The sequence below is a fragment of the Rhipicephalus microplus genome, chromosome 7 (genome assembly GCF_043290135.1).
Source record: "Rhipicephalus microplus isolate Deutch F79 chromosome 7, USDA_Rmic, whole genome shotgun sequence".
Classification (NCBI taxonomy): domain Eukaryota; kingdom Metazoa; phylum Arthropoda; class Arachnida; order Ixodida; family Ixodidae; genus Rhipicephalus; species Rhipicephalus microplus.
Genome location: NC_134706.1, coordinates 11,933,712 through 11,954,870, shown reverse-complemented (window position 1 = coordinate 11,954,870; position 21,159 = coordinate 11,933,712). Strand labels below are relative to the sequence as shown.

General features: G+C 45.8%; 2 protein-coding genes across 2 annotated transcripts in view; both read left to right on the top strand.

Annotated features, from left to right (window-relative positions):
- LOC142767280 (mannan-binding lectin serine protease 1-like) overlaps nucleotides 1-17,360 on the top strand; it is a 70,717-nt gene extending 53,357 nt beyond the window's left edge. Inside the window, exons 8-15 of the mRNA XM_075868664.1 lie at nucleotides 681-830; nucleotides 2,125-2,287; nucleotides 3,154-3,356; nucleotides 5,185-5,484; nucleotides 7,167-7,273; nucleotides 7,777-7,976; nucleotides 10,449-10,716; nucleotides 14,433-17,360. Of these exons, the coding sequence (XP_075724779.1) occupies nucleotides 681-830; nucleotides 2,125-2,287; nucleotides 3,154-3,356; nucleotides 5,185-5,484; nucleotides 7,167-7,273; nucleotides 7,777-7,976; nucleotides 10,449-10,716; nucleotides 14,433-14,651 (1,610 nt within the window). The 3' untranslated portion in view covers nucleotides 14,652-17,360. The remainder of the gene's footprint in view (nucleotides 1-680; nucleotides 831-2,124; nucleotides 2,288-3,153; nucleotides 3,357-5,184; nucleotides 5,485-7,166; nucleotides 7,274-7,776; nucleotides 7,977-10,448; nucleotides 10,717-14,432) is intronic.
- Nucleotides 17,361-20,217: 2,857 nt separating this feature from the next.
- The window catches only part of LOC119179406 (mannan-binding lectin serine protease 1), a 32,379-nt gene continuing 31,437 nt past the window's right edge, over nucleotides 20,218-21,159 (top strand). The window contains exon 1 of the mRNA XM_075868663.1: nucleotides 20,218-20,547. Coding sequence (XP_075724778.1) covers nucleotides 20,357-20,547 — 191 coding nt within the window. The 5' untranslated portion in view covers nucleotides 20,218-20,356. The remainder of the gene's footprint in view (nucleotides 20,548-21,159) is intronic.

Below are 21,159 nucleotides of genomic sequence, written 5' to 3'. Positions count from 1 at the left end.
CTGGACGGTAAATAGGTGGCGAGTCCTGCAGTGAATCCTGCAGGATTGAGTAGTTCACGGTAGCTTACGAATTCTAAAAGGAAAGCATCGCTTACATGTAAGAAAATACATAATTTATTAAGATAACTGCTACTGCGTTTCCACTCTTCTCGTATTAAGCATTCCGTTTAAGGCCATCGTTTGGCATCGCGAAATTCGTGAACGTATTCTGGTCTGCGTACGCAGTTCAGGCTATAAGTGTCACACCCTTAGGCTATTAAGTAGTCGGATTGTTTCACATTTGTTACAGAGACAAAGTTTAGGGTCATAGCGTGGTCAACACAAAATGATGGCAAGCTTACGCCTCCATTCGCAATAACCATGAAGGTGGCGTCTCGAGTGCTGGTGTGACTGAACTTGATCGTGTTAGCAGTTTCCAAACGAATGATCGAAGCACGTTCGGTAATCCTCTTCGAAAAAGTTCTGCATGAAACAGAACTCGTGGGTTGAAACGGTGGACTTGTGTATCGACTAGAGAGGCCCAAACACCTACCTATAGGTCTACAGCAACATAAAATAAAATCCCTAGTACAAACCAAAAGCACACGCATACATTTTAATCGAATAAGTGCTACGCATACTGCGACAGTCTCTGGAAAATAAATTGGTGGTCCTTTTTTGATGTCCCGTTATTATTGCAGGATGGAAATCCCTGGGACGACTGTGCGGGGACAGGGGTGAGAAGAAGGAACTGGTCACCTCTCAGAACCGCATGAGACTCAAGTTCTACAGCGACAACTTCTCCGAGTTCCGTGGCTTCTTCGCAAACTTTTATCTCGTCTCTACGACCGGTAAGTTAACAAGAAAATCAATGCACACTTTCTAAATTCCAAGGTGTGTTCGGCGAAAACATGCTATGCCTTCCACACTAACTCGACCGCTTCAACGAGTTGTGTGACGAAGGAGCGTTGCTGCGCGTGCCGCTGTGTCATCGCGTGATTGCCGAGAGAGTGTGAAGGGGAGAGGCTGCATCCGGCACCGTTACAGGGCACGGACGGACGGACGGATGATCGGGCGCCGCGAGGACGAGGCATTAAGATGCTTTCGCCTTAATGTACTTGGAGATGTAAACGATGAAAGGCACGGACTTGCTTGTTTCCGAAAGTAGTGTTAATTTGAAGTATGTACGCGACATGCAAACAATCAAATCAAGCAATACTCCATGCTGTTGTCTTGTTTATAATAAATATAATCAGGGCACCGTGAGTAAGCACAAGACTGCTAGACCATACCTGTACAACAAACCACCGTGAAAAGTTAAGGTTTTGCACTGAAGGAATCATTACCAGGAAGTGGGGACATATGGACGTGGCGCCATCTTTCAGTGACAGGAACAGCAGCAGCCCGCCATAACTGAATGGGAAATAGATGAAAAAAAAAATCACCTCGCTTAAAAAAGCCAGTTATCAAAAACAACTTCGGGTTGTACGTACCAAAGACCCACTGGTTCATTTCGGTCAAATTGTAGTGTTGTCCTACGAAGCGTGTGGCCGCCCAGGACGATTGAACACCAATAGAAACAGATGGGACCCCATTATTAAATATGAAACGCTTTGGGAAGCCACGTGGTGTGTAGTCTAACACTGTAACTCTGACAAAGTGTTCAATTAAGTATCCGCTATATAGACGCGGGAGTCGTTGTTGATAACTAGCTTTTCTCGTATGATTTCTTTCGCCTATTTCCCATTCAGTTACACAAGGTCACCGCTGTGGCCGACGAGAGATGGCGCAACATGCAGATGTCACCTAGATTTACTGTATATGCTACCTTTAGGTAGCTAAAGGTAGCATATACAGTAACTCTAATGTCACCAAATCCTGGTCATGACATCTAACTAATCTTTCATTATCCACGTTTCTTTTTCTTATCTGGAAATCATTAGTGCGAGGATTGTGAAGTGTATTCTTTGGCAAACATGAGCAAACTGTACAGATTAAAAAAACAACAAAAAACAGCGGAATATTCACAAGCAAGGCGCCATGTATTGGCCAATTCGTAGTTAGAAACCATGACAGCACGTATGTAGTTAACAAACTGCCGCCGTATTCCACAGTTGAGATATCACAGACGTTTACGATATGCAGGTAAACCGGAAGTGGAAGAAGCCAAGACGGTGATAATGCGCAAGAACTCCCTGGTTCCGGCCCGGGAGCTGATCGAGGAAATATCGCCCGACGAGACGGTGGCAGGAGACGACCAGAGGATACTGAAATGCATACCCAAAGTTCCTGGATCCAAGGTCAAGTGGTAAGCATCGTTCTTGGCGAAGTGCCAGGCGTCGAGTTCGAAACGTTTCGATAGCTTGGAAGTGAACCAATTTACGAAGTACTATTTCCCAGTGGGGGGACGACAGAGGCAGGCAAAAGCTACAGCGCCGATTCACCCCCCTTCAATGTACAGTGGTGGACAATGCGAAAGATATCAAGTCATTTTAAGTCATGGTTACTGGTGAAGTCCGGATTAGAGTCGGACGCACTGCCTTGCCAGAGGTATTGCTCATCTTGAGCACCAAGTTGTACGGACCCTTCTCTGCTCGATTACTGCGCTTTTATACCGTTGTTTTTTAAATGTAACTTCAGTGTTCTAAAATTGCTGGTCTGGCAATTCGGTCTGGCATGCGCTCTTAAAAAAACTCGTCACTTAAAATGTTATGAATTTGCGCCAACTAAACGTGTTTCTCTCTCCTAAACTGAGTAATTATTTTGAGAAAAGAACTTTCTCGCGCATACAAGTCCCACATTGTGTCATTTTTTTATTGTGACGCTGGGAAATTGTTCCACGCGAACGAATACGATGTGGTTTTCTGGTTCTCTGACGATAATAAAACTCACGCTGCGCGTTCACCGTCATAACTAAGCCTCGAAAACTGCCCCGGCGCAGCCGATGACTGGTGCTTCTTGGCTTGAGCCAGTTTAGACCGTGGCACAGCAAGCATTAGTTCGACCTGGCCAGACCACTGGTCTTATATGACTGGTTGTGCAACTAGTAGAATTGCCTGGAAGTTTTTCAGATCGAATGCAATATACGCTGCGTTTAGTGCTCGAGGAAAAAGGCAACAATGCACATTGCTAACACGGACCTGTACTCTTGTCGATTACCACCGCTTGCCTCAGGGTAAAGAACGAGACGGTGCTGAACGGAACCATGCCCCTGCCACACCTGTACCTGGTGTCCCCGAGCACGCTTTGGATCCGGCGCATGCACTCGGACCTGGCGGGCAGCTACACATGCCTGGTCAGCACCGGGGACCGGGAAGCCATGGCCTCCACCCTCGTCGTCATGGCCGGAACGAAGCCACGCAGCAAATGCAACGTCTGTGAGTATTCGTTCATCCAGACCGTCTATTGGGCTTAGTAGCCACTTTTCGCACGTGCCCCGGAAAGCGACGTCCAATGACTGCTGATGGACACGTACGGTCCAATGACCACATCTGCATCAGTTACGACGGGTAGCGTGTCTCCAACTTAGTGCCCCCCCTCCCCCCCCCCTAATCCACGAAATGGAAAGAATCCAGATGTCCGCCTCGGTGGAACAGTGGCTACTGTGCTCGGCTGCAGATCAGAAGGTCGCGGATTCGATCCCGGACATAATGGTCACGTTTCGATGGAGGCGAAATGGTAGAAGCCCGTGTACTGTGCCATGTTGGTGCACGTTAAAGACCACCAGGTGACAAAAAAAAATTTCGGACTCCTGCGCTACGGAAGCCTTCATAATCATCTCTTGGTTTTGGGACGTAAAACTTCAGACACTCTTATATTATTAAAAATCCACATCCTCGATCCCCTTCCTGGACAGCGAACCTTAAGCAGCTTTCATTAGAGACAGCGTTTTCTTTTTTCGTGATGTGTAGCCCACTGCTGTAACGAACCACGCATAAATATGCTCCCAAATGTTCATCCGAACTGACTTACCCGGGTTTCGCCCAAAGCACGCTCTTAATTCGAGTACCGCAAGACACTGCGCCCCCCGCCCCACTCTTCACCCGGCTCTTTTTCGAGGACATTAATAAGAGCTCAACACAGCTACGCCACACACGACTTCCACAGTCGAAAGCGAACAGTAACGGTGTAGCGTATACCTACGGCTCACTAATGTTAGCGAAGTAACTTCGTATGCATGTTACACGTCTGGTGACTAAAATGTGTGGCAGGAAAAAAGTATACAGCAATGGCACGGACTGCTGCATGAGTTGCACTTGCCTGATGAGTGAATACAATACGCAAGGGCAACAAGGATTAGTTTTCTGTAGGGTGCTATATGCATATATATACTGCAAAATATATTGTATGGGGAGGAGTTCATGCACGATTTCAGGCGTTATATATTTCTGTGCACACTAATTGAATGGAGCGCGACAGTTGGCACACCATCGCCAATCAGGACAGTTCCTTCAAGTAATGTGTTATTCGTGCATACTGAGATCTGTTAGTGCACTCTAAACGAATACTGGCACCCCTGCCATAAGCACTCAACACCCTTGTGCACCCTTCTGGCACCCTCCTCAATGGGTGTTAAAAAGTGAAGGACGTTGAAGGCACCCTTTTTAAGGGTGTTTCTGTAACACCCTACAATTTTTTTACATGCACACTCTGTTCTAAGGGTGCATGTCAAAGCAGCCTTTTTGGAAGGTGCTGAATTAACACCCTTAGTGTGTTGTCCATGGGGCAAGCTCATTGACACCCTTTTGGGTGCAAAAATTTTTACTGTGCTATAGCTCGCAAGTTTCAGCGCCCTTATCTCCGTCTGGGCTGTTTTCCTAATGTCGGTGTACGTGAATTCACCGAAAATTGGCAGTGCCCGTAGTTAATCTATAGGAATAGTCGCGGGAAAAACGTATGCACTGACTAGATACCCATTGAAATATATTGATGTTCTCAGTCACTGCCTCCCTTCTCGTCTTGTTTGGAGGTTTTTTGCACCTGATTCAGCACCGCACTATCTTGTGGATCGGTCAACCTCTGAACAAGCGACGATGTCACCTGATGGCATCCTCAGATGACATCAACGCCTGGCTATGACATTCAAAGTCATTCGTCTTTTTGACGCGAAACTAAAAAAAAAACATGTAGGGTTTTCGCCTCATGTGTTGCTCTTGTTTCTGTTGATCGACGTCATTATCGCGTTTGTTCCAAAAACACCCACAGTCTTCCGGAAGAGTCCCAAGGACCAGGAGATACCCCACGGTGAGACGGCCATCATGCACTGCACGGCGCAGGCGCCGCAGCGACCTTCCTCTGACGTCACGATCAGCTGGCTGCGAAACGGGCTGCCGTTCCCCACTGGCAACCGGTACCGGGACCTCGGCAACGGGCTGGTCTACATCAGCGACGCCATGCCCAAGGATTCCGCTGTGTACACCTGCGTGGCCACCGACCGACGCAGCAACTGCACCGTCCAGGAGTCGGCCGTGCTCAGGGTGCTGCCCAGGGTCAACATCGAAGAAAGTGAGTCGCGTGACGCGGCCACCTTTCGGCCGTGATGTGTTGTTGAAATTTCAAAGAGAAAGTGATAGAGAGAGAGAGAGCGGGAGAGAGAGAGAGAGTACAGGAAATCCAAGGAGGATAAGTAAGTTTTGTGCAGCTAAATACCCAACACGCGGGGATGGGAACGAGCGGTTAAAAGAGAGAGATAGGTAGCGTGAGTGCAGAAGATTCACAATAACGCCACAGCATGGCGTATACCTTCTAGTACAGTGCTTATCGATCTTGAAGCACTAAAATATGCACAAATATACGGCGAGACCTTAGACAGAGTTGGTGTTGGTGTTTTAAAATTTGGTATCTTTAGACTTTAGGTAGGTGTCGCGAAATTTGGCGGCAGTGGGACCTCGTAAAACAGGTTTCTCGTGGTGGCACAGAAAAAAAAAACGTGAGGGAAAAGATGAAAAAAAATCACCAGATCAAGCTACAATACGTTGGAGGTATCTAATGCTGATCGTGCCTTCTTTGTTCATCCACTTTGCAGATTAAAAAACTGAAGATTTATTTTAGCTATCATTGAAGGTAGCCTGAAACTTGATCATGGACGAATAGAAAGAGGAAACCGCAAGCGCTTTATGTCTGTCCATGGTACTTTGCCACTACATACAACAATGTATTAGTATCAACTTACCAAATCAAATTGTTTGTGGTATGCGGCCTTGCTATATATTACCTTCATTATTCTTCCTCATCCCAATGAAAGTATTGGGAGCACAAACTAACGGGACACAAGAGAGGAGACAAACAAGCGTCCCTCTTGTGTCCCGTTAATTTGCTCTCCCAATTCTTTTAATTATGAATATAAACCGACTAGCCCGCCCATCAACCCTTCTACAATTCTTCCTCTTCTTTGCACGCACAAAGTACACATGGGAGCGCGATGTTGTGGCACCGAACGAAGAACACTGGCTGCTATAGCACAATAAAGGGTGCGGTTTTGCGCACGCGAGCAATAGCGACGCGTTCGCTGGTCTGCCTTCCAAGTGTTGAATGTAGGACTCAAAATGAAGCTCGCATGTTCTCGGACACTTGATAGAATTCCCTATAGACTATATGTGGTCCACTGATAAGCCCCACCGAATCCACCGATTACACATTGAACCATCGTGTGCTACTTTGCTTAAGAGTGATGATACATTTTTTTCGGTCACATTAAGGATTCGGGCTTCGATTACTCCTTAGATACATTTGTGGCTCACACGTTGTCCAGCCCCCCAATACTACTGAGCGTGCTTCCATACTTGGGAGATATGGCCTATAGTTATCGCATAAAAAAACTCATGTTTGCCATACGTTTCCCATTTCTCTGCGTATTAAACTAGCGGCTATTTTTTTGGTATACTAGGATTTTGAGGTATTTAGGTTATGGGCATCGTTCTTTGTTTTTGTCGTTTTTATATACGGCACTCTGAAATGGCCAAGCTCTTTTAAAATCAGTTTTTTTGTGTGCCTATTTTTATGAAGAACAGCATAAATATAAATTATTTCAACGTGTTAGTGTTTTTGCGTCTGTATATACAGTTAGACTCTTTAACGGCTTGCAAGTATCGAACAACCGCACAGCTCAGTGGTAGCGATAAAAAAAAACAACAAAAGACTGAAGCACGGTGTCAAGGAAAAGCTTTGTACCATTTTTTTTTCTTCAGTTTGTGGAATACCGTTCGTGGGACGTCCCAACATGACGAAGCCGCATGTCGAACACGGAAAAATCGTCGGTGGAATGGACTCCATCAAGGGGGCCTACCCGTGGCAGGTGAGCTCGATGACGTGCTTTGCTTACTCAACTGCAACTAGAACCATTGTTACTATAGCACTCCCACTTGCCTTTCTGTGTGTCCATTGTGCATGTGCGGTTGCCTTTGCCCACTGTCCCCCACTCGTGACAAATCAAAAGGCGGGGGAGGATGTGGGAAGGGAGATAACACCCCTGAGGCCCATGTACCAAAGTTTACGTGCACATCAAGGAACACCAGATGGTCGAAATTTGTGGAGCACTCCACTACCGCGTTCCTCATAATCATGCAGCGGTATTGGGACGTAAAGACCCACAGTTAGTTCAATTGTAGATAAAGACTGAACACTGCAAGTCAGAGGCGTTGTTGCCTTTCGTTCCTGTGAGTGGTGGTGCCATAGCGCCACAGTATGTCTGTAGGGGAGCCCTACATAGCCAGGCAGCATTTCGTATACTGTCCAATGACGTTCACTTTGGCTGCACTCGCGGAGGGTGACAAAGCGTCTTCCGTTATGCTCGTGCAGGTTATGTTCTGGACGGACCTGCGCAAGGCCTTCTGCGGCGGTAGCCTGGTGAACGACCAGTGGGTGCTCACGGCTTCGCACTGCTTCAAGCGCGACGAGATCCGCATCGACGAAGTGGAAGTGAGGCTGGGAAAGTACGACCAGACCGTCGTCGAGCCTCAGCAGATGGTCACAAAGATTGCCGACGTGCACTTTCACCCGTAAGTATACATATGCAGGCAGGAAACGTACGACTGCGTGCGTGCGAAGGCTGCATTCGTAAAGAGCGATATTCAAACCTCCCTAAAACGCATGGTTACGCCTTATTATGCTCTGAAGAGAGTTACGCTTGTAGAACATGTTCTTGAATCCAAGACACCTGTTGCTGAAGGGTCCAGACCTGTATTGTCAAAAAATTCTAGCGTGCAAGGACTATTCGCAAGAATAAACTCCACCTAGTCCAGCAGTTCATCATATTAGCGAAGGCGGTGACCAGAACGAAATGTCACTTACGAAAATAAATGTTCGTGTGAATTTCCGCTCTATAGGCTCTATAAACTCCTATCGAGCCTAAGCAACGAATATGCACGTAGATGACATCCACTGCAATTTGTCGCATTGAATTTGCATAAAAAAGTCACAGTTTCGCCGCAAGGACGAAACGACGAATGCGACAGCGACAACTTGGAATACCACGCTCGGAACGGCAAGAAGATCGAAACGTGCAGCGCGCTGCTCACTCCCAAACGACGCACGAAAAGAACACACACAGGACGAGAGCGAACTAACAACGTTTACCGCTCGACACGTAACGCACTGTTTAAACAAAAATGACGCACGAAACGTAATCACGGGTACAGATGAAGGAAAACTTACCAAGTGTCCCAGTTGTTATACTTCGCTGTGTATGAAGAGCGTGCTCTTTTCGCAGACGGGGCATGTGCAGCGAGCGAAGTGACCTTTGTGGGTCCGGCAACTAACGCAATCGTTCCAGTGAAAGCCGAAGGCACACGATTCTCCCCACTAAAGGATATGCGCGCGCGCGCAAGCATCTAATCTCCCCTTCCCCCTCCCCCCGCATCCGCGGGGCAAAGTACGCGTGAGAGATAAGCGCGCGGTCGGCGCATGATCGCGACGAGCTGGGCGCCGAGCGTGGACGGCTTTTTTTTTTTCATCCGAACATTATACCTGTGTCACACGGGCGCGCAAAAAGTCTTTTAAGTAAGCGGTCTTTTACGAAGTTGAAAGACTTTTAACAAACGGCGCAGACACACGGCAGCAACGATCTCCTTTTAGTGTTTTCGTTCGAAGACGCTAGCGAAAGCGTGGCGCTAGCAGTTAAAAGAGAAGCAATGAAAATTAAACGATGTATCACGATGTACAAATTAAAGACTCGTTGCACTACTCGTTTCTTCAAATAAATTTAAGAATAAGAGATGAAGAAACACTTGTGCAAAATGGCGCGGCGCGAGACCAAGCGTCACCACGTGATATTGCCGACGCGTTGTAGCCGCTTACGAGAGTAGAAAAGGAAATAACCATTAAAATAGTTCATTACACCTTCTGCAGGGTATGAAATTTGTTTTTGCAAAGAGTTTTGGTGACAGAAAAATAAGCATTCGCTCTTTTTTCCCCACCACTCCAAAATTGCTGGCGCCCACTGGTTTCGAGGCTACTCATTGGGAGCCGTAAAAGAGATCGACGAACTCCGTTTACGAAAAAGACCGCTTCTGAAAAGGAGTTCGCTCTGTGCCGGGTGTCTGCTGTCAGGAACTCCTTTTCGGAAAAAGACCGCTTACTTAAAATACTTTTAAGTGCCCGTGTAACAGGGGTATGAGAGGCGATTCTGCCACTTTGTGAAGTCGCTCTAAACTTGTCGAACGTTGTTATTTTGAAGCCTCCTGTCATTTTTCAAGAGATCATGCGGGCAGTGTGATAGCGCAAATTTTAATGTTCACGTTTCTCTTTCAATTATGACCACTTTATCGTCTGCTAAAGAAATGGAGCACGGAAGACCGCAAGTGTAATTTTGCAAAAAGAACAGTCTACATGTTATTAGGATTCACTGTGATATATTAGTGGGTCGGAGCGCTTAACTTGTGGTGATAAAGCGTATTCTAAAAAGGCAGACGTTCAGCTGAATGGCGAAGCTGGATGAGAAGAAAAAAAATTGTGTGCACGGGGTGGCTGGAGTCAACGATCCGACAGGTGGACCTGTATTATACTTTTTGTTGCCAGGAAGGTACACAGACCTATTCAAGTCGTTAGATGGCGTATGGTCTGCGTTCCTGTCATTTGCACTTTGCAAAGATGCAAAAAATAAGGGTTCAAGCTCCGAAGACAAGTCCGCTTGTCCAAACATTGGATGCAGTGACGTCCCAAGTTCATTTTTTTATATCTTCAAGCCTGTTCTCGGGGTCTGTACAAATAAAAACACCCCAGTTCACAACAACTATAGTTATTTTAAGTGAAGAAAATGCTCGAGCCATCTTCTTTTTATAAATTATTAAGGGATGTTAGTGCATTACTATGGCACCGGCTATTCGTACACCCTTAAGAAGGCGGGAGATTGAACACACAGTTTTCATTTCGACGTTAATAGAGCTGGTCTACAGAAACTCTCAATTCAAAGGGAGGTCTGAAACGCCACCAACCAACCGGACACCGTTTCCATGGCTACGCTCTCCTCGCAGGAACTTCAACGTCCACACGTTCGACAACGACATCGCACTGGTGCAGCTCACGGATCGAGTGACGTTCACCGACTTCATCCTGCCCGTGTGCCTGGGCGACAGCGCGTCCATCGAGCGCGACTTCTTCAGCTCGGGCGACGTGCAGCTCGGCACTGTCACCGGATGGGGACAGCTCACGGAGAGCGTCAACACGCTGCCGCGGTTCCTGCAGGAGATCCGGCTGCCCATCATCGACCACAAGACCTGCCAGGCGTCCACGCAGTACCCGGTAAGTACACCAACGCCACCTAGGCTGCCCTTCCTGTTCGAGCATAATGGATGACCCGTCAAATATGGCTACCCAATAGTGTTTGAATTCGTGGCTTCTATAGCGGCCAGCGCGTTCGGCAGTATACAGATGATTCGATTCACCCGTCACATAGTTGAGCAAAAACTTTTTTTTTGAATTTTTTTCTCTCACTTCTTCGCATGCCCTTTTATTGACGTCACTTCCGTGACGGAAGCGACGTCAGTTGAAGCTGGAACCCTGTATAAAACGCCTTTTTTATTGTAAAATATAGACACTGGGGTTTTATGTACCAAAGCCACGCAAAAATCTTTTCACGAGGACTGCGGTAGTGTGGGACTGCGGAATAATTTTGACTACCTACATCTAAGTGTAATTTTAAATATAAATATGAGGGCACTGGTGTTTTCTTTGCATTTACTCATCATCGACAAAAGGATCGAGGCACTGCCGGGAATCGAGCCAACGACCTCATGCGTTGCAAGTCTACGCCATCAACGATTGCTATGCGGTACTGGCCATGGTTTATTGGCGATATTTCAGGAAACATAGTAACGAGAAGGGAAGCCTCTTTTGAAGAGGGTGTGTAAGTGATGATGCAAGCAGTACAGTTAAAAAGAAAGAAACGCATCAGCTGACGTCCACCTTTATTGATTGATTTGTGGGGTTTAACGTCCCAAAACCACCATATGATTATGAGAGACGCCGTAGTGGAGGGCTCCGGAAATTTCCACCACCTGGGGTTCTTTAACGTGCACCCAAATCTGAGTACACGGGCCTACACCATTTCGGACGTCCACCTTTATTAGTGTAGGTAAAAGCAAAGAGAAAACTGAGCTATTTTATTTTGTGTTTTCGTAAGACATTACCGTTTGACCAATACGCCAGCTACCCCTATGTTCTGTCAAAGTGGAGTGTAAGAAGCAATGTTAAAGTTGGTTGGGATGCTCTAGAAACTGTTACCTGGTGCTGCTTATCCCTGACAGCTCAAATTGTGCGGACATATTGTAAACACGTAATCGAAAACGAACTTATCTATTTGGAAAATAATATCCCCGATCCGCGATACGGATAACATTTCATTACATGATAGCGAACACGAGCCTATTACTGATAATAGGTGTCCTTCAAGCTTCAATACATATTTTTCACCTATTTCTTGTAAATAAGATTACTCCACTATTCCTGAGGTTCATCCTGGCTTCGAGTATCAGTATATGGCACCCATTGAAATCTCCATCGACGGCTTTGTTACAATGGTGAATAATTTTAAGTTATCTAATTCTTGTGGCGTGGATGGAATTAACTCCAAAGTTCTAAATAACACCGTCAATACGTCGAGCTAAGCACTACATATCATCTTCAGGCTGTCACTCATTTCAGGAGAGCTCCCGTCTGATTAGAAGACTGCAAAAATAGTCCACAGAGTCAAAACCAGCGACCAAAACTCACCAGATGACTATAGACCGATCTCACTAACATGTATTTGCTGAAAAATGCTCGAGCACATCATTGCATTGCACATTTTTGATCGCCTAGAATCAAATAATGTTTTCCCCCAATGAACACGGGTTCAGGAGAGGTTTTTCATGTGAGATACAGCTTCCAGGATTTACAACGCATTTCGAGGTGGACGGTAACTTACAGACTGATAGTATCTTTCTTGATTTTTCGAAGGCATTCGACCGTGCAGCCCACTGCCACCCGATTTCAAAATTAGCTGCTCCTAAATTAAATTCACGTGGCTTCGGAATTTTTTTTTGTTTTAAATTGCCAGCAGTTTACAATAGTCACCAGTCTCCCGTCTTCCCTATAGATGTTAACTCCGGCGTACCACACGGTAGCGTTCTTGGGCCGCTACTATTCCAAATATATATCGATGACCTCCCTAATAACCTAGGCTCCCGTGTACGACTGTTCACACATTATGGCATTTTATACCGCCCTACATCCAGCCCCGAGGACCATCGCATTACACAGAACGACTTTCGGCCTATTTTCGATAGGTGTAAAACTTGGTTAATGACCCTTAATTCATCTGAATGCAAGGTAATGTATTTTACAAAAAAAAAAAAGAAAAGGCTCAGATTCTAATTATCACATAAATCTCGACCTGATTTCTCCTGCCACTACATACAGGTGCCAATTGCTTCACCTGACGTCAAACCTTTTCTGAAACGTTTACGTCACAATCATATGTGCTTATGCTTCAAAGCCACCGGGGTATACTTACGTCGAACCCTGCGGAATTCTCCATCCAACATTCGCAAGCTAGCTTTTCAGACATTAGTTCACCAGCAGCTTCAATAAGCCTCACCATTATGCTCACCCCACCATAAAAAAAAAACTTAACCAGTTATTTGGGTCAGTATGAAATAGTGCCGCTAGGTTGATCTCTCAGAACTGTACTTACAAATTCAGCATCTCACGAATAGAACAAGATAATTCACTTCAGTCAGTGCTGGTCGGGATTTTGCGCTCATATCATTGTTTCACAAGTGCGTTTATGCCAGTAAAAAAAAAATCTTCCTTGCGGCTTGAAGCCTCACCTTGCACATCTCGCAGGTTACATATTCACCCCAGTTTCACTCACATGTGCGGAAACACTCACGCAGTCAATTCGTCGACGCTTCCTTGTGCCATTCGATTGGGGAGTGAACTTCCGGATTCCAATGCATCTGAAAAAAAAATCCCGATAAATTTCATCGACTCATTATTTCGCATTACTCTGCATAAACGTGTCGAAATTTGCTTCTTCTTTTTCCTTTTTTTTCCTCGGTTATGTATGTTTTATTAGCTCATAGTTATGAGTTTATTTTTTTTTCGCTCATTTCTTGTACTCATGTGTTTTATTACTTTGGATTTCCTGAGTGTTTTACGAAATTTACAGATCATGTTCTCTCTCATCTGGTTTAATAGTATATGCGTTGCACTATTCTTTTGCTACTTTTTTTTCATTGTTATCCACTATTTTAACGTGTTTGTGAAGCTGTGTGCGTATTTTTGTCCATTTCATCTTGTGTGATAACATGTATTCACTATGTGTGATGACTTTTTTTTGTGATGCCCCCCCCCCCCTTACTCAATGCCTCTAACGAGTCTTACAAGGGCTATTTAAACAAACAAACAAACAAACCAATAAATAAATAAATAAATAAATAAATAAATAAATAAATAAATTTAAACAATTTTTCAAATATTTGCTCTTTTTGTGGAGCAGCTTTTATTTTTCTGGCTTCCGCTGTCCCAAATGAATTTGTAGGACTGCACTTTCTCTTAGGCAACACCTACGTGCGATGAGCTGCCGAGTCATTTGACATCAAACTGTTTGTGCTAAATCATATTTATTAGCGTTCAAAGTCCCAGAAGCACGAGGGACCCCGTAGCGGAGACATCTAGAAATTTCGACCACCCGATCGAGGTTATTTAACGTGCACCTACATCTAAGTACACGGGCCTTAAACATTTCGTCTTCATCGAAAATGCGGCCACTATGACCTTCTGGTCAGCAAAGAAGCAGCTCAACAGTTAGGCCACCATGGCGGATACTATTTGTGCCAGCAGGCTGAGTTAATACTCCGGAATAGGCCACGTGGCGAAAGAAAACGGTTTACGGTCATCTGATAGTGTACCCTCTCCCGCTACAGACGAAACTGTACAGAACGTATTCAACAGCCTACGGTCCTTGTACCCCACAGGTGACCAGGAACATGTTCTGCGCCGGCTACAAACAGGAGATCGTGGGCGACGCCTGCAAGGGCGACAGTGGCGGTCCCTTCGTGGTGCAGCGACGGAATCGCTGGTACCTCATCGGCATCGTCAGCTGGGGCGTCGGGTGCGGTCGCAAGGACCACTACGGCTACTACGCAAAGGTCAGCAACTACCACAGCTGGATCAAGGAGAAGATTCTCTACTAGATGGACGCGACGGTACTCTCTCCCTCCTTCATTTCGAGGGCATACATCGATCGTGTGCATGGGCTCAGGACTGAGTGCGTCAGCAATTACGAGCAACGCGCGACGTGTGCAACCGAAGACGATGATGCTGCTTCTAACCAGAACTGTGCCGTCTTGTGGGGTCATCGGACCAGAGGGCTGACATGTTGGACAACGTCTACCGGGACGATCGTAGTCTTGATCAACACACGTGCGATGTTCCTGTAGAACCGACGGGATTGCTAAGCCAATGCACTCGTGAAAACAGGCAGGGACCGTTGCGCTCTATATGTTACCACTGGTGAAGATGAACCGTCATTTATGAGAAGGAAGGTTTGAGAGAAAGGTTATTGTTGTGATTATAATGGCATACTTGAACAGCTGTATAGAAAAAAAGATAAGTTGCTTAGTAAATAGTCCGTGATGTATGTTATGATGCGATAGTGAAAATTGTCTGATACGCAGCAGAATTGTTGTTTACGGACAACTATTGCAACGGTAGTGATGGTTAGGAGTTTAGCAGAAATGTGAATACGAAAGATTGTTCAAGACGAGGCATTAAGAGAAAGGGCATCAAGTTTACAATGTCGACGTTTCATTAATTTTTTTTCCTGACGAGCAGGTTTAAGAGGCCAATTGTCTTGCTGGTGTTTGGGCATTCTGTGGACATTCTAACTGAACTATGCCCAGCTCAAGCATACGTAATATTATCATTAAACTGTCGCCGTGCTTCTTGACCACAAGAAACTACATCGTTAAAATTACGCCAATGCAAGTAGGGCGTTTTGTGAAGGTTTTGTCGTGCCGTCTGGCCAGGATTTTCGCCATATTGACGTTGGATTCAGTGTTTGAGGATGGTATTTATTGGAACTTGGGCCACACTGAGAAGTTTTTTTTAAGTTATTTTTCTTACCTAATCAAAAAAAAGGTTGATCTATGCAGCTAAGTACCTTTTTTTCGCGTCAAGAAAACCTTATACACGGACAAATGCAGCGTGAATTAGATGAATGCAGGAGACACAGACGGACACAGATAAGCACACCCTGTGTCTGTCTGTGTCTCTTGTCTTAGTCGAAGTAATGTCTCCCTCCGACTATAAACCAATGTGCCCGAGTCAAAGTACTATAGGAAATGTTTGTCGAGTGACAGCAGGACTCGAAAAAGAGTTTTCAATGTAGTAGTGCGGCAGTAGCTGCTCACCGTTCCGCTTTTTATAATTTATTTGATTATGGGTTTTCCTTATACGTGTCACTGTTACTGTATTCCCTTGTGTATTACAATGTGTGTGTGTGTGTGCGCGTGTGTGCGTGTGTGTGTGTGTGTGTGTGTGCATGCGTGCGTGCGTGCGTGCGTGTGTGTGTGTGTGTGTGTGTGTGTGTGTGTGTGTGTGTGTGTGTGTGTGTGTGTGTGTGTTCTGATAGTATGCCGATGCTTAGTTTGCGGAAAGTGCTTATAGACGTAATTCTCAAGTATCGCTAGATGATGACTTGAACTCCGACACCATTGTTCGACATGGCATCCGAAACTTGGTTGTGTGCTTGTACATTGTGATAATGGAGCAGTCCAGGCTTTACTATCGCTGTTGGAACGATGCGATTACGTGAAGTGAAATCGCCTGTGCTAAGTTAACAAGTGCTTAGCTAGCAGCGTTTGTACAGTCAGCATGATCTTCAAACAGGCTAACATCTTTACATAGCAGCATTGCCAGTGCATTCATGTAACATTAATAGCATGTGTAGCCGTGACGTTCTCCCTTCCCCATAGTTTTTTTTTACAAGTGCAGTCGGCTTTTAAAATAGAGAGACCACTTGATATGATAAACGCTCGTATTTTCCTGCAATTTATGACCGTTTTCAATTTAACTGCACAGCACATGCTAACACGTTTTATTGCTGGCCAGAAATTCAAAATGCAGAGCTTCTTGCCGTAGCAGTGGAAGTATGAATCTCTTCTTGTGTCACGCGGTTTGTCAACATTGACGCGGACTGTGCATCCCCTGCACACAAGCGACATGCTCCAGCCAGTGAAGAAAGTACTTATTGCGCGGGCTTGTGGTAGTACTTAAGCAAGCTCTTTTAATGGAAAATGGCTCAGATTCAGCGTAGAACTGCAGCATCAATCAAGCCAGTCACAAGCATACTCATATTTAGTAATTTCGTGATGGCATGTTGAGTACATGTGATATCTTCCACTGCGGCCTTTGTCTGCTGCCATTTTGCCAGGATAGCTTTCTCTCTCAATAAAGCCTGGAACAGCCACGAGTTCACATGTTCATGCTTACTTTTATATACGGCACAAAAGTATTGCTCCTGCCGGGAGTCAGTACTCTCCTACGTGTAGTACCGGATCACTGTACAACAACTTGTCGATCAACAAAGCCAGGGGAAGAAAGTGACGTCATACAACATAGTCGTACATTCAAGCCGACGTAACAAAACAATCGCACTTTCTCTGTTACTTTTGTTTCATACATTGCGTGCGGGACCGGTGCTACAGAGCGTATATTGTAGTCAGTATTTATATCTGTGCGCGGGACGCCTTCTTGTGGTATTTCAACTTTCTCACTTGTTTTTCTTGACTATCATCATTTTTAGCGAAACATATTGTATTCGTGTTTCATGTACCAATGGTCACCGAGGTTCCTGTGACCATGTTGTCATGCAATAGAATAAAGGTGTTTTTTTTTTCTCATTTTATTCTTACTTCTTCGCCGAAAATCCCTTTCTGATTCTCAATGACTCGTCCAATACCAGCTGGCTTTGGTGGAGTCTTATCTCGCCCACATTTACAAAAATTGAAGGATACCCTCGTCCTCAACCATGGACACTTGCCATCGGTGTGTAGTAGTGGTACATGCAGCTCGACGTCGGAGTGCCCAGGTGCGTTACTCGGACTAACATTGTGTTTCGTTGCACGGCCAATGCGTAGAAAACAACGTAGAAACCCCGTAGAAAACAACGCGTGGTTGAGGTCTACTCCACCAGATGCCGCAAGGATACCAGGTGCCCACAAGGGAACCTCCTGCTCTTTCATTGCACTCATTAAAAGAATTTTCAGTAATTATTTTAACACTTATTTACCATCGACTTCAGTGAATTAGGACTTTAGTGACATGAGTTTATTTATTACATCTCTTAAGTTGAACGAGCATAGATTTCATATAGCAGTTTTATTTTGTTGTGTGCGGCTTTTTCTGTAAACTTTTCGGCAAACTGGGGGGACGTGCCCTACCGAAAGTGATTGGAAGATAAATAAATTGGAGTGCTACTTTTGGCTCACACCACTAACTTCTTCTATCAGATGTGAAGTGCGTAACACAGGTACATGTTGAGGGATGTTTCGATAGCCAGCTATCGAAATGTCCAGCTATCGAAGCATCGGCTCTACCACTTGAGGTGCTGAGGTGCCTGAGCTACGGGACGTGGCTGGGTCAAAGCCCACCACCGGCATCACGGAGGCAAAAAAAAAAATTAGGAGGGAGTGTCAGGTGAGAATTTTAATGCCCATCCATTAAAAATCAACATGGTCATCTTGGGAAACGAGCAAGAGGCTTCAGCAGAGGGTGGGCTTGTGGACGATCTTTAATATTTTTCTCTTTACTTCGTGACCGACACCCAAAGAAAGCATGGGTATAGATTCATGCTTTTCTACCAAACGCCCGGTTGTCAAAATGTCTGCAATGCCCAAGAGTGTTGCGTAACGTCCATTAACGCCTACTATATTACGGCATTGTGTCGAACAAAAGGATGCACTGTTTATACAACCTTTACTGCCAGTTGCGTTTAGCTCTGTCGAATTGCGTCTTTGCAATAGGCACACGAAGGTTTTGATTTTTCTGGCTTTCATGAAGTCTAAAGCGGCAGTGTCTGCATAAGGAAACACTGAACAAAACTACGCAAACAAATGAAATAAAGAAAGGAACGCCTCACTTCCTAATTATTCCCACCCTTCCCCTCCCAAACGTTACCATTTCTCGCATTTGGAAGGTATCTACAAAGCGTGAAGTACGAAAGGAGACTGGACCGTATAGAGAAAAAGACACGCAGGGGGCTGGTCAGTTTCTTAGTAAAGCGACAACCTCAGACACCTCGTCAAAAGCGACAATTAACAGTCGGCATCAGTGGCGTCAAAGTAAGTGACGCAGGAGTCACCATCATGTGATGACGTCACCCCGCGACGTCATCGCGTGACATGTTCGCTAACTCAAAAGTGCATCGACCGCAGAAGTTGCGTAAGCGCGTGAACTGTAGAACACTTCCCAAACCTCCATTTATGGAAGCAGTACAAAGCACGCTGGGTGCACAAAACTTTTGAGAGAAGGGTGATGCATCTATAGAACCGTGTGAGAAAAAGATCGCTTACGCCTACATGTTGTCTCAGGCAAATGCATAAGCGTCCATCAGACTTTTCTTGTATGCGGTCCAAGTATGTTTCAAATAGATCCCTACCAACAGGTCAAAGCTGCAAACTCTACCATCGCACAATTTTAGGGGCGAAGCTCCGGAAAGCGGCACCCGTTCGTCCCTCGTCGTACTCGTAGTGCGTAACCAGTCTTACGCTTTGACTTGCAAGGTGGTGCCGGTGGGAGATTTCTCCTGTGCGTTGTTTAACGATAAAAAAAATTCGCAGCGTGCGCGTTAACTAAAAGCCGAATTCTCCTGTCTCTCATTCCCGATTAGCAGCCATTGGCATGTACATTGAGCACTATATGACAAGAAAGGGTTGCTAGGTTATACTCGCTGGGCGTAACCTCCTTGGTTTTAGAAAGGTTTAGCGAGCGTTGGACCTCAGTGCCATGAATACAGTGAACTAGTATATACCATGAACTCGAGGGGGTTAAAGGTGGGAAGTAGACACGAAGCGCAAGCCGTAAAAAAGTGTGCGTGTGTAACTTCTCGTTTAGTCCTTGGAATGTCCGCTGGATGGCGGTGCTTCTATATGCGGAATATATGATGAAAAGATGCGAGATGGTGGTACTTGGAGTGTTTAATAGGTGGACGAACGGACACGCAGACAGATGCATGGACGGACGCACAGATGGCTGCATGGACAGACGGACGCAGGGGCGGATGCATGGACGAACGCAGGAACGGACGCACTGATGGACGTGCGGACGCACGAACAGACGCACGCACGGACGGGCGGATGGACGAATGAACGGTCACACAGACGGACGCATGGAGGGACGGAAGCAAGAATGAATGGACGGACGGATGCTTCGCCCCACTCTCCATCATTCACCCCGTGGATATGCTGCGATTTTTTTTTTTCTCAAAACTTGCCATTTTTTATCCTGACGACATGCCGTGGGTGCGAGGAGTACATTGCCACTCAGCTCATAGCGTCCTCCCATCTGACACCTCCCAGCTTACGAAGGCAAAGCAGGCTGGCGCTGTTTAGATAATGACTCGGCCATCGCACAGATAAACCCGCAACCTCCCCGTCTCTTTCAGTGCACCCCTAATGCGTTCCCCGCAACTCCCCGGAGGAAGTGATGTATCTCGATGCAGGAAACGACGACAGAGTTGCTGGTTGGTTGACAGAGCCCTCTCTTGCCTGGTGTCTGTCGATGTGTGTCGACGCTTTAGACTGCGCTGCACATGTTCACCAGTCAAGGCGACATCATGAATGTTTGTTGCGTGTGGTAACCTCGCGTTAGAATCGAGGCCGCGGACAAACAAGAGTAAATGATCATGCTTCGTTTGAACAGCGACCTCTCGAAGTTCGTTCTCACCAAGAAGGTGAGCTTCAGTGGCCGGCAGTCAATGAATGGCGCACAGGTGACGCGAGGAGGACTTCGCAGGAATTCTAGGAATATGAAACTTCGCACAGTGTTGCTGGGAGCGACCATCGTGGTGATGTCGGCGAGCCAAGCTGCGTAAGTACACAACCGATGAGGTGACTTCAAAAAAAAAAAAAGTGTGAAACCCAAAGTGCGAAGAACATCGTTGTTCGATGAAATATTCGGCCTCTGTTCGGCTTGAAACCTAGCCGTGTTGCAGAGTTGCGTCGGGCCAGTACAACTTTCAGTGCGTTCCGAGTAGGCCGGTACTTTCGTTCTCGCGAAATTTGAGTTTTAGGTGCGAAAATGTGCTTATGGCTGGTTAACCACGTCTGAATGAAACCATAACCCAAAACGTGGGTAAGTGATACAGTAATGGCTATTCATACCACTAACCCATCAAGCATTTATTTTTTTGTGAAATTTTTACGTTTAGCGACACACTTTAATTTTTGTGAACATGGAGGGGCATTTGATACTACGGTCAAAGGAAAAAAAAGTACTCAAAAAAGCAACGTAACCCCCCCCCCCCCCCCTCCCAAATGCATTTCAGTAATGTTAAATCATACCTGAAAGGCTCGTTTTCTGAATTTAAGCGAACACGAGGCAGCCACGCTATATGAAACCAGCAGCGACCGACAACTCATTTGAGTCTCTACGTTGTGGTCGACCACTGTTGGTCAGTAATTATGGATAAACTCTGTTTAG